The sequence below is a fragment of the Equus quagga genome, chromosome 2 (genome assembly GCF_021613505.1).
Source record: "Equus quagga isolate Etosha38 chromosome 2, UCLA_HA_Equagga_1.0, whole genome shotgun sequence".
Lineage (NCBI taxonomy): Eukaryota > Metazoa > Chordata > Mammalia > Perissodactyla > Equidae > Equus > Equus quagga.
The window spans coordinates 29,881,527-29,895,897 of record NC_060268.1 but is presented as its reverse complement, the minus strand read 5'-3'; the positions used below and the strand labels follow the sequence as shown (position 1 = coordinate 29,895,897).

The window sequence follows — 14,371 nt, the reverse complement described above, 5'->3', positions numbered from 1 at the left end:
GCTCCTGGCAATAACTAACCTGCTTTCTGTCCCTATGGATTTTATCTATTCCAGGTGTTTTATGTGAATGGAATCATACTAATGTGTGGCCATTTGTGGCTGGCTTCTTTCACCTAGCATAATCATCCATGAACAACTCATCCATGTTGAAGCATGTGTGAATCCTTTATTCCTTTTTATTCTCTTATAACATTCTATTGTATGGATATATCACATTTTGTTATGCATTCATCAATTGATGAACATTTAAGTTGTTTCCACTTTTTGGCTAATATGAACTATGATGCTATGAACATTCACGTACACATTTTTGTGTGAATATATATGTTCATTTCTCCTGTATGTATACTTGTATTAGTCTGCAAATGCTGGCATAATGAAATACAACAGGTTTGGTGGATTAAACACTAGAAATTTATTTTATCACAGCCCTGGAGGCTAGAAATCCAAGATCTAGGTGCCAGCAGCGTGGGTGTCTGTTGAAGCCTCTCTTCTTGGCTTGAGGACAGCCACCTTCTCACTGTGTCTTCCTATGGTCTTTCCTCTGTGTGTGCACAGAGAGAGAGGACTGTGGTATCTCTTCCCTTTCTTATAAGGACAGCGGTCTTCTCAAATTAAGGTCCCATCCTTATGACTTTGTTTAACTTTAATTACCTCCTTAAAGGCCCTATTGCTGAATATAGTTACATTGGAGGTTAGGGCTTCAACACACAAGTTTTAGGGGGACAAAATTCAGTCCATAACAATTCTTGAGGGAAATTGCTGGACCATGCACATGGATTGGAAGAATAAACATAGTTAAAATGTCCATACTACCCAAAGCGATCTACAGATTCAATACAATCCCAATCAGAATCCCAATGACATTCTTCAAAGAAATAGAAAAAGAATCCTAAAACTCATTTGGGGCAGCCAATGACCCCTAATTGCTAAGGCAAACCTGAGGAAGAGAGCAAAGCTTGAGGTATCACAATTCCAGACTTCAAAATGTATTACAAAGCCATAGTGATCAAGACAGTATGGTACTGGTACAAAAACAGGCACACAGATCAATGGAACAGAACTGAAAGCCCAGAAATAAAACTGCACATCTACAGACAGCTAATCTTTGACAAAGATGCCAAGAACATACAATGGAGAAAAGATAGTCTCTTTAATAAAAGGTGTTGGGAAAACTGGACAACCACATGGAAAAGAATGAAGGTAGATCATCATCTCATGCCATACACAAAAATAAGCTCAAAATGGATCAAAGACTTGAAAATAAGTTCTGAAACTATAAAACTGCTGGAAGATAATATAGGTAGTACACTCTTTGACATCAGACTTAAAAGGATCTTTTTGAATACCATGTCTTCTCAGACAAGGGAAACAAAAGAAAAAATAAATAAGTGGGAGTTCATCAGACTAACGAGCTTCTGCAAGGCAAAAGAAACTAGAATCAAAACAAAGAGACAACCCACAAATTGGGAGAAAATATTTGCAAATCATATATCTGACATGGGTTCATCTCCATAATGTATAAGGAACTCACACAACTGAAAAATTAAAAAGCAAACAGCCCAATCAAAAAATAGGGAGAGGATATGAACAGACATATTTCAAAAAAGATATACAGATGGCCAATAAACACATGAAAAGATGTTCTACATCACCAATCATCAGGGAAATGCAAATCAAAACTACACTATGATACCACCTTATGCCTGTTAAAATGGCTATAATCACTAAGACTAAAAATAACAAATGTTGGAGAGGGTGTGGAGAAAAGGGAACACTCATATACTGCTGGTGGGAATGCAAACTGGTGCAGCCATTATGGAAAACAGTATGGAGACTCCTAAAAACACTAAAAATAGAACTACCATACAACCCAGCTATCCCACCATTGGGTATCTACCCAAACAATTTGAAATCAACAGTTCAAAGTAACATATGCACCCCTATGTTGTTGCAGCATTATTCATGATAGCCAAGATGTGGAAATAATCCAAGTGCCCATTGACTGATGATTGGACAAAGAAGATGTGGTATACATATACAATGGAATAATACTCAGCCATAAAAAAAGATAAAATCATCCCATTTGAAACAAACAACATGGAAGGACCTGGAGAGAATTGTGCTAAGCGAAATAAACCAGACTGAGAGAGACAAACACCAGATGATTTCACTTTTATGTGGAATATAAACAAACACATGGACAAAGAAAATAGTTCAGTGGTTACCAGGGGAAGGGGGCTAGTGGATGGGCACAGAGGGTGAAGAGGAGCACTTATGTGCTGACATTCAAGAAATAATATACAGTTGAAATCTCTCACTGATGTAAACAATTATGAACTCAAAAAAATAAATAATAACTAGTCCTCAAAAAGACTTGACAGCACCATTTGTCACACACAGTTCATCCTAGATTCCTCTGGGAATTAGGATAGCCAGCCATCTGTCTTTGCTAATTCACTTCATACAAAGGAAAAATAAACATATCTATAAAACAGGATGTAGCTTTGCAACTTGGAAGTAAGACCATCAAAATTAGGCTTCTACCCTCCTACAGAAACTAGGAGATTGGCTACTTTCTACCTTGATGATTACATTTCAGAAAGACTTCCCCAGTCCTTGACAAAGACATTCCTGAGTCATAAAGCTGGCAAGAGGTTATTTACCTTTTAAAAGAATTTACATACATTTCAAAGACAGAGAAACATAATTACAAGTTTTCTAAAGTAAGTGCTCTAAAAAGAGGGAAAGGGGCACCTCTCTTCCCTTATTTTCAACAGGGATAATTAAGCCTCTTATTTTTTATTTGTATTTGCCCTTACAAATTACACAAGATTATAACCCTAGCGCGAAACTTAAAGTTTCCCGTTACTCTTTCAACAACAACAAATTGTCTTTACTCTTCTAGTTGAGCTTATATTTTTGTCCTCTAGAACATCTGTCATGGTAGCATCAATTATAGACAAAAGATTAATATCTCTGAGAGAGATAGGTAGATAAATATTTTCAGACTAGTAACAATAGCATCAGAACAATAGAAAAGGCACCAAATACATGGAAAAAGTAAGCAGCAAAAGCTTTTAAATATCCAAAAAGACATTCTGTGTTATTCAGAATTAGGGAAATATGAAGAAAAATCTAATAAATATATTTATTCCTCCACCAAATTGACAAAGATCAAAAATGATGTTGGGAAAAATAGCAACCCATCCTTTGCTATTAGAGCATAAATTGGTACTATATCTTTTGAGGACATTTTGCCAAAAACTCTCAAAATTTAAAGGGCTTTCACTTTGAATTGGCAATTCCACTCCTAGATATTTATTTGACTATTATACTTACATGTAAGAAAAATGGCATATGTACAAGAATATGACTACTATTTCTAGTAGCAAAACATCAGACTAACCTAAATTCCCATTCATTAATGACTTATCAGATAAATTATTATATATCTATAGAATGGAGTATAATACATAATTGTTAAAAATGAAGACCGGTACATGTCTCCTGATATAAAACTACCCTCAAAGTATATCACGAAATGAAAAGCAAGATGAAATAGATCTGTATCTTGCGCTATCTTTCATGTGAAAAAATATTGTATAGCTATGTATATATTTATATTTATAAATATATTGTATCCTTCTTGAAGGAGAAAGAGGAAACTAGTAACAATGATTGCTTTTGAGAATGCTAATTGGTATCTGCAGACAGAGAGAGGAAACATGTTCACTGTATATGCTTTTGCATTTTTAAAATTTTGTTCTATATACACATGTTGCATTGAAGCAACATTTAATGTTAACGTTAATAATTTTAAAAAAACTATTTCACTGTGAAATTAGAACCAAGGAAGTATTTCTTCATAATTCTTTGATTATGATTTTCCTTGATAATCTCTCCTACCCAGGGTCAGCACATACTCAGTGACTGGTCAATACAGGTGTACAAAAGCCTGGCACTCTTGCCTTAATCAGTCACACCTCTGAACAGTCATCCCAGCTCCACAGTTCCACATGGCATCAGCTGAGACTTTTGTTTCAACTTTATCACAGTTCAACTTCTCCTTCTGCTGCAGCCTACTTCCTCACTCTTGTACAGCTGTTGTTCCCAAAAGAACTCTACAACAAATCTTCTGCATGAAATCTTAGCTTCTGTTTCCAGAGAACACAACCTACAACACTATGTACTTACAAAGAAAATAGGCATTGAGTGTTTGAGAAAATCAGTGAGCCAAGAGAGACCCATCAGCCTACCACAGATCTTGTCATGAGGATGGGGTAGTGCCGTGGGTGGCAGATGACCGGGAGCTGACCATTTTCCATGACAGAGTAGAAGAATCATGCAGTTGTGCTAAGAGAAAAGAAGTAGAGCAGAGTGAAGCAACCAGAATATGAAAGAGCATGGTTTTAGAAAGAAAATCATCCAGCATGTTGAAGACTGTACAAGAACTTAGAAAATCATGATACCTACACCAGCTAGCTCACAGTGTATGTAAGTTTAGCTTGCACATTAGCCATTCAAGAATTGTGCAAAATATACAAAGAGCTCATACATCTCAGCAACAAAGAACCCCAACAACTCAATTAAAAAATGGGCAAAAGATCTGAACAAAGATTTCTCCAAATAAGATATATAGATGGCCAACAGGCATATGAAAAGATGTTCAACAAGATTAGCTATCGGGGAAATGCAAATAAAAACTACGAGATATCACCTCATTCCAGATCAGAATGACTATAATTAACAAGAGAGGAAACAACAAGTGTTGGAGAGGATGTGGAGAGAAGGGAACCCTCGTACATTGCTGGTGGGAGTGCAAACTGGTGCAGCCATTATGGAAAGCAGTATGGAATATCCTCAGAAAATTAAGAATAGATATACCATATGATCCAGCTATCCCACTGCTGGGTATTTATCCAAAGAACTTGAAAACACAAATGCTTAAAGATATATGCACCCCTATGTTCATTGCAGCATTATTCACTATAGCAACGTAGGTGCCTATCAAGGGACAAATGGATGAAGAAGATGTGGTATGTATACGCAATGCAATACTACTCATCCATAAGAAATGATGAAATCTGGCCATTTGTGACAACATGGACGGACCTTGAGGGTATTATGTTGAGTGAAATAAGTCAGAAGGAGAAAGTCAAATTCCATATAATCTCACTCATAAGTAGAAGATAAAAACAACGACAAACAAACACATAGCATTGGAGATTGGATTGGTGGTTACCATAGGGGAAGGGGGGAAGGAGGAGGGCAAAAGGGGTAATTAGGCTCACATGTGAGGGGATGCACTATAATTAGTTTTCAGGTGGTGAACATGATGTAATCTACACAGAATTCAAAATATATTATGATGTACATCCAAAAATAAATAAATAAATAAATAAATGAAATCATGAAGACAATCTTTTCCGTTCTTTGCATTTCTCTACTTTTCTAATTCTCATAGTCATTCACAGTCCAGAAGAGTGGTAGATACATAGCAAACGTTGATTAACCAGCTATTTATGGATTTCTGGAAGCTGTATGCTCAGTCAGCCATAAACCACAAAAGATCTGAATCAGAGAGCAGAATTTCCCCTACCTACTTAAATGTTGCTAGAGCTGAAATAATTCCCTAAAGCTTTTTCTCCTTCCTGTTGTCTTATTTAAGACCCAGTATAATTATGAGGAAAGTTGAATTTTATATGCAAATGTTTGAAAAGACTGTGTGCTTCAAAACATGAACTTGAGAACCTACCCCCCAAAAAAGACACATACCTGATAGATACAAATGATCTGATGATCTATTGTATTTTTTATTTTGAAATAATTTCAGTTTTACAGGAAAGTTGTAAGAGAAGTAAAATATAGAAATTTATATGCCCTTTATCCAGATTCCAAATTGTTAAAATTTTACCACAATTGCTTTATTATTCTTTCTCTTTTTATCTCTCTCTCTGTCCTTCCGTCAGTCTGTCTTTCTCTACATATAACCTTTTGAGAGTAAGTTGCAGACATCTTGCCCTTTTACATCTCAATGTTTCAGTGTACATTTTCTAGAAATAAGGAATGGTTTCTCAGAGAACCACAGTATAATTTACATTGCTATACTATGATTACCTAATTTACAGACCTTATTTTGGAATTTCCCCAAATATCCTATTTATATTTTTTATAGCGGGAGGTAGGAAAAGAGTTTCTTTTCCCAGCCCAGGATCCAATCAAGCTTACAAATTGAGCATTTTTAAAATGAAGTGAGCCTTCATGTGCTAGAAAATCTGTGAAAAGTTCAAGGTCCTAAAAGAGATTTCTAAAAGCAAAATCATCCTTTCAATAGAATTTTAAGGAAGGAATTTTTTCTTCAGAGTTAAACTCTCATATCTGAAAATTACATCAACTACTTTGTAGCACAAATAAATTAAGAAACATTGAAACTTAAATTATACATGCTTATATTCTACACAAGATTTTTAAGAATCGTTTTCTACAGAAAAAAAAAATGATTTCCAGTATTCATCTGAGCTCAGTATAAGCACTAAATTGAGCTGCTGGGCTTGTATAAACTCATAATTAACAATAAGAGAAACAGAGAATTTAGTTACAGCCTGATCTTTGCCTGCTATTACTAACAGCATACTATGATGCACAAATATCTTGAATTTCATCCTTAAAAGCAGTTGACTGGCAATGTGAAGGAAAAGGAAGAATATGTAATACCATGTAAATGAAACATAATCAACTCTTCTGAGGGTTTAGTTATCATTGATGTTTTTGTTTTGTATCCTTTTTGGTGAAAAGCTTCCCATATGAAGTGTTTACCTTTTAAGTAATCATTGCTGGAAACGTAAATTCAAATCAAGACTCGTTAAATTGGCAATACGTTTTTTTTTTCTGTCTAAACATTATAAACTGTGATTAGGTGCTTAAGTCAGCATGTGATATCCTATTCAACTCATAATACATCCGCTCATAATATAAATGTATTCTGAGATTTAATCACAGGTACCAGGAGGGGTAGGAAAGGTAAATAAAAAGGAAAGAAAATAATCATAGCCACAAATGGATAATCTTGCATGCAATTAACTTCTAAACCCCCTACACCTGAATGTGTGAATTCAGCTCTTTGGTGTATCACTCCACAGAGGTGGGGTGTCCTACTTTCAGAGTCAAAGCATTCTTTCATGACTTTCAGAGGGCAAAATGACTCACGGAAAACTACATGGCTAGAGTTTTGTGTCTGCATAGGTAACTACAGTTGGATCATAGGGAGAAAAGCACAGGAAACTCAGAGAGGCAAGAGTTGACAGATAGGGCAGGGCTGTGTTGCAGGGACCTTTCTGACCAGGATATGAACTTTGAGTTTTATGCTGTGGGTATGGGAAACATCAAAGTGCTTAAACAAGATGTGAGATGATTAAGACGAGAACTCCTTCAAAAAGCGTGAGAGGACAAGTGAGGAGTTGTGCTAGAAGTCCTGCTCTTTTGTTGGGGATGAAGGAAACTTGAAGTGCAATCCCCAGTTGAAGCTGCACAGTGCCACTGCAGAATGACCCTGCTCTGTGGCCCCTTGGCCAAGAGTATCATCGGGCCCAGTAAGTGCCCCTCCCATGAGGGGCAGGGTTCTTCAGGGGCACTGTCGTGACACAGAAGCTCTAACTGAAAAGAGAGGGAAAGATCACTGAGGAGGCCAGGGCGGGTTGTGGGAAGAGAGCAGCTCCACAGCCCCCTTGGCTGTCCATTACTTCCCCCAAGGGTCTCCTCTTTCTGGTAGAGAGAGAGGTATCTGTGCCCAGAACCCACAATTGACAGCAACTTATCAGAAGACCAAAAAAGAAACTCTTGCAATACAGATACCTTATCTTGTGTCTTGTTTGACAGAATTTTCCTTGAGCAGATGACAGATTTTCAGAACAGATTTGGTGAGTGATGGATGAGTCTACTGATTGCGTCTCTGGCCACCTCTAAGAGATTTAGATCCAGTGGAAGATATTACTTCCTTCACCACTGGGGAAAATTATGGCAGAAATGAAGGCACAAGGGACTCCAGAGAAGACAGGGAGTGAGCAAGGGAATAACTGGCACAGCCTTGTCTCCTGGTATTTTCTCCTTCCAGAGACAGTAAATGAATCCCCCAAAGAGCAAAAGACATGCTCTGCTTATAATCCCTGGATCCTACAGCACACACATTCACTGATCTTCATCCAAATCTATTTTTACACCTTCTCTCCCAGCTAGTTACTACAAAGACAACTACTTCTACTCTCAGAAAATCTGACGAGAAGCTTCAGTTGGGATTCCCTTTCCTGCTTTCAAGAAAGAAGGTAATGTAGTGCTTAGAGGAGAAAAAAATATTCAAATATAGCTGGAGAATCTACATCTCTGAAAACAAAGTCTCCTGCTAACTCAGCTATAGTTTTACACAAAAGGTCTAAAATTATTATATGTCAGATACTGATGCAAGGCTTCCAGCTTGTCAATTCATTATCTCATTCAACAGTCTTTATAACTACGATTCACAGAAGGCGTTGTCATCTCCATATGAAATTTGAGGAAACTAAGAGACAAGAAATAATTCCCTTGCAGAATTTCCCACAACAATGCACTGTAAATTCTGGAATTCAAATGCTGGGATCCCATAGTCAAATCCAGTACTACTCTAGTATAGCACCATTGCCTGCCACTTACCAGCAATGGATAAGTGTACTTATGTTGTTCAAGGGCTTTCAGTAAAGTTTATACAAAGAGATAGAGGGCTATATAGCACTAATTGGTTGCCAGGCATTTTACAAATACTCCTTATTTAATCCTCAAAACAACCTCTGTGGTCAGTACTCTTTGTCTCTCCACCTCACAGAAAGAAAACCAAAGTATACAGAAGTTAATAACCTGTCCAGTATCCACAGCTAGAAAGTGGGGGAGGCAGGATTCAAACCCGGATGGTCAAGCTCTGGAAGCTGTCCTCCTCCACGGAACAGCCTCTCCAGGCCAGGGAGGTGGAGCACTTTGTTCACAGGGGAATTGTCTGGACCGGCTGCTGAGAGAGTTAACTAGTGAGCACACCAAGACTTCCACTCCACTGGGGTTTCTAGGACCAGCTTTAGGGAAATAGAAAATATCAGTTAAAAATATCCAGGGGCTGGCCTGGTGGTGCAGCAGTTAAGTTCACACTTTCCGCTGCTCAGCGGCCTGGGGTTCGCAGGTTTGGATCCCAGGTGCAGACGTGGCACCACTTAGCAAAAGCCATGCTGTGGCAGGCATCCCGCATATGGAGTAGAGGAAGATGGGCATGGATGTTAGCTCAGGGCCAGTCTTCCTCTGCAAAAGGAGGAGGATTGGCAGTAGTTAGCTCAGGGCTAATCTTCCCCCCCAAAAAAAAAATCCAGATTGTTAAATTAGCATCCAAAAGTTGGAAGTTCGGATACACATGTAGCATCCAGACTTATGGAGACTAATTTCACAAGTTTGAGAGTAAAGCTTGTTTGCTTTGTTTGGTCAATCCTCTGTCCAACCAGCCTGAGTGCAGAGACACAGCCTCGAGGCCCCTGTGCTCATATTCTCATCACTTTGGCCACAGCACCCACTGCGGCCAATGCTGGGGGACCAAGCCAACTTACACTGACAGGTTAACACAGCAGCGGCTTTCTACGCTTAGGAGCTAACTGACAAACGATGAGAAACAACAGAGGTTAGGGGAAATATCTCTACCTTTATCCACACAATTTTATTAAGTTTAGCATAAAATATTTTTACACATTTCCTATTTTCCAGGACAGTTTTGTCAGGCTTCTACTTGGCAAACTATCCTGAAGTGGAACTGTCCTGAATTCTGTACCTTCACATCTAATTAACACAATATCCAGCATAGGTTTTCTTTCCCAGATGATATATCACTTCTAGATTTGCAAGTCTAGCTGACCTGTGTAGTCTGGGCATTCCTAGAATAGCAATAAACATCTCAGAAATGGACGGGATTAAGAATAATGTAGTACAACTCCCATTTTACATTTAAGAAACTAAAACTTAGAGATGTTAAAAAAAAAAAAAAGTGTGTTCGTTCCATAAAGCAAGTTAGTTTAAAAAACAATTAACAGAATTTAGGCCCTTGTCTGTCCACTCTGCTGCACACCTGTTGGCAGTTGAAGGGATAATCAGTTAGACTCAAACAGCATCTGTTACCAAGAACATTCAATCTCTCAAAACCAACTTTCAAATGAATTCCCTGAATCTATATCTGTACTCTAGTAACTTCAAGTAATAGAGAGAAGCTCTTAAATTACACATTCCTGCAAATCTTATTCACATTATTTTTTAGGTTGACCTGGTATAAAAATAATTTTCATTAAATAATATTGCTTTAAGTCTTAGAACACATTTCTCTCAAAATGTTTTCTATTTATAGACATTTTTAAAAGGACCTTTACTTATCTTCATTACAATTCATGCATTTTCCAATGTTTCTATGATAAACATATTTTAAAATTAGAAAAATATATTTGAGGAAAAATAAAGCAGTTACACAACAATTTATTAAACAACTATTATGTGCCACAACTATAACAAAGCCATGAATTCAGCAGACAGGTTCCCTGCCCTCATTCAACTGGCAAAGGCAGACAAATAAGTAAAGAAGTAAAACAATTTTAGATTTTGATAAGGACTAGGGAGAAAACAAAAATTTATGAACAAAAGAATAACAAGGGAATTTACCTGGGATATTCAGAAGAAAAGAATATTTAGGCTGGACACTGCAGAATGGGCTCCAGATGAGATTTCCAAGCAAAGAGAATGCCTAGAGCAAAGAACCTGGTTAGAGAAGGACTTGCTTATTCTAGGATAGAAAGAAGGCCTGTAAGGGAAGGAGGAGAAAGAAGGAAAGGTAGACCAGGAAGGGGGAAGGAGAAGGGAAGAAATTCATGAAGTAGGTGGAGGCCAGATCCTTCTGAAGCCCAAGCGCCAAAATGGAGCTTGGATTTTATTCTAGATAGGGAAGTTACTGAAGGGTTTTACACACACAAAACCATGATCTTATTTACCTTCTGAAAATGTCAGTGTGGCTGCTGTGTAGAGAAGCAAAGGCAGGAAGCAGAGAGGTCGTTCAGGAGGCCTTTGTAGTCATCCAGAGAAATAATACTGATAGCTGGAACAAGGGGAGTGCAGGGGAAAGAGAGAGAAGCAGATGAATCAAGTTCTCTTTCAGAATTACAGCAAATAGGAATTGCTGCTGTGTTTTGCATGAAAGCTAAGAGAAAGGGAGATGTGATGTAAAAACATAAGAGAAGAAAAGAAAGTCCTCAAATATTTACTCAACTATGCACATATCCAGGAACAAGATGGTCAAATAGATGACTGCACATAAATTGAGATTTGAGGAAAACTAGCAAAATAATCCAAATCAAAAATACACAACTACTCTTTGCAACAACATAGATGGACCTGGAGGGTATTATGTTAAGCGAAATAAGCAAGACTGAGAAAGACAAACACTATATGATTTCACTCATCTGTGGAATATAAACAAACACATGGACAGAGAAAACAGTTCAGTGGTTACCAGGGGAAGGGGGATGGGGTGGGCACAGGGGATGAAGGGGAGCACTTATGTGGTGACGGACAAGAAATAACGTACAACTGAAATTTCACAATGATGCAAGCTATTATGAACAAATAAAAAAAAATGTTCAGTTAAAAAAAATACACAACCACCATTAAGCAACAGCTACTTTGAATTGATAAAAGCCAGGTGTCATTTCTCAAAGTTAATAGTACAAACTCACAATCTTCATAAAATGTTTATTTTGTTTTGTTTTAACTTCTGAGATCAAAATTACCTGTGCTCATCAGTTACATCAAATCTTGCCTTCTGCCATATATGAGTAAGCAGTGTGCCAAATGACCCCAACATTAGTTTTAAAACATTCTACAAAGAGATAAGGCAAATTACTGGGGGTGGGCGGGGGGAAGTAAACTTCTTCAACAAAGGCAAAGTCCTGAATGTTTTACTCCCAAATGAATATAGCAGAGAGTCATTTCATGAATATGAGATATTTTCATAATATCTGCTTTCAGCTCTCCTTCATAAGAAATAAATATATTATCATTTGAAACTTAATCTGATCCCCTAGACAGATGAATTTAAAAGCTGAGCAAAAGCATATGGAAGACAGAGCTCCTAACGCAATTACCTTCACCTCACCATCCCACCCTAGCTGAGGCGGCAAAGTCCTGTGGTGATAGACATCAAGGCAGAGACAGTTAGAATCACAGGAGTTCTTATTGGACACATCGGTGCCCCTTGACATGGAATCAAGTAGTCATAAACAAACTTGACCTAGAGAAAGGGTTCTAGCACACCCCTGCCTCCTTATCCCAGAGAATAGACCTATCTCAAGATGGTCAGATTACTGATGTTAATGTTGTCTTTCAGGATACCTATCCAGATGGCCTTATGTGCTATGTTCCAGGTAGTTTTCCCCAGAAAACGTTGATGGCTTTATTCTTGAACTGATAGATAGTGGCATTAGAGAGAATAAATTGACAGGTTAGCTTGAAATATAGCCAACTATTAAGTAATTTCTAAGTGACATCAAAAGTCCCAGTATTTTCCTGCTCCAGAATCACATGAGCCAACAAGGCACCTGCCTGCAAGCAGCTGCATTAGGAGACTGCTCATGAGTATTTAGAAAATGCACTTAACCATTCATTTAAAAAAAATTATGGAAACCTTTTTAAATGCAAGAATCATGTGTGTCCCCAGTCACTTTGATGACACTGTTGTTTGACATAGCAATAACTTCGGCCTACTTTTACAAAGGTATTTGCCAGGAAGAGAGATAACCCAGTGTATTTAGTTTAAGAGGAGATAAAGGGAGAATTATACATTGTAATGTCAGTCTACATTGCATTCTCCTACATGGGGTAAGCTACATGATATAGGGATTTTCATCTATTTTGTTCACTACTGTATGCACAATATCTAGAAAAAATAACTAGCAAATAATAACATTCTATAAATGTTAAATTAATAATAAATAAACAAAGAAATATCAGTTTCCTGCAAGCACAAAGAAAATAAAGTCCCTCTGATTTCCAGGGGTATTTAATAATTATGGGTCTTTTCACAGCTCACAGACCCATGAAAATCCCCAACAACTCCAGCACTATCACTGGCTTCATCCTCCTGGGCTTCCCTTGCCCAAGGGAGGGGCAGATCCTCCTCTTTGTGCTCTTCTCTATTGTCTACCTCCTGACCCTCATGGGCAATGGTTCCATCATCTGTGCTGTGCGTTGGGATCAGAGACTCCACACCCCCATGTACATCCTGCTCGCCAACTTCTCCTTCCTGGAGATCTGCTATGTCACCTCCACTGTCCCCAACATGTTGGCCAACTTCCTCTCTGACACCAAGGTCATCTCCTTCTCTGGATGCTTTCTCCAGTTCTACTTTTTCTTCTCCTTGGGTTCTACAGAGTGCTTTTTCTTGACTATTATGGCATTTGATCGATATCTCGCCATCTGCCGGCCTCTACATTACCCTACTTGGATGACAGGACGTCTCTGCACTAATCTTGTGGTCAGCTGCTGGGCACTTGGTTTCCTCTGGTTCTTGATTCCCATCATCATCGTCTCCCAGATGTCTTTCTGTGGATCCAGGATTATCAACCACTTCCTGTGTGACCCAGGTCCTCTTCTAGCACTCGCTTGCAAAAAAGCTCCTGTGGTAGAGCTTGTCTTCTCCACTTTGAATGCTGTGCCCGTCATCATTCTCTTTCTCCTCATCATGGGGTCCTATGCTCTGGTCCTAAGAGCTGTATTGAAAGTCCCTTCATCAGCGGGGAGAAGAAAGGCTTTCTCCACCTGTGGGTCTCATCTGGCTGTGGTTTCACTGTTCTATGGCTCAGTGCTGGTCATGTATGGGAGCTCAGTAACTGAGCAAGAAGCTGGAACACAGAAGATTGTGACTCTTTTTTATTCTGTTGTGACACCACTCATGAACCCTGTGATATATAGTCTTCGGAACAAAGATATGAAAAAGGCCCTGCAGACATTTCTGAGAATATAAAAAGTGTTCATCAGAAAAGCTTTTGGGCTCTTAGAGCCAAAAATTGTATTTAACTTACTTACAAACCTGTGCAAAAATTGTATTTCACTCATTTTCAAATTAAAAAATAACTTGTTTCATATGTGTTCACACTAGTCTCCACTAAAACTTCAATCACATGTGAACATCTTTTTTGTTTATTTCTTCTCTTGGTTCTTGATCATTTGCCCTGTTTCTTACCATGCCTCATTTTTTTTTTCATTAAATGCTGAACATTATACTTAAAAAATTGTAAAGAAAATTGATTTAGTAATTCAACAAAAGTTAAGTTTT

The 14,371-nt window shown here is 38.0% G+C and overlaps 1 protein-coding gene across 1 annotated transcript; it reads left to right on the top strand.

The window, feature by feature from the left end:
• Positions 1–13,105: 13,105 nt before the first annotated feature.
• Positions 13,106–14,059, top strand: LOC124235935 (olfactory receptor 11G2-like). The gene has a single exon (XM_046654485.1). It carries the CDS (start codon positions 13,106–13,108, stop codon positions 14,057–14,059), a length of 954 nt encoding a protein of 317 aa, XP_046510441.1.
• The last annotated feature ends 312 nt before the right edge of the window (positions 14,060–14,371 follow it).

What these genes read in the sequence shown, in the direction of transcription:
- LOC124235935 (XM_046654485.1), top strand. Translation starts at nt 13,106, where the DNA reads ATGGGTCTTTTCACAGCTCACAGACCCATGAAAATCCCCAACAACTCC.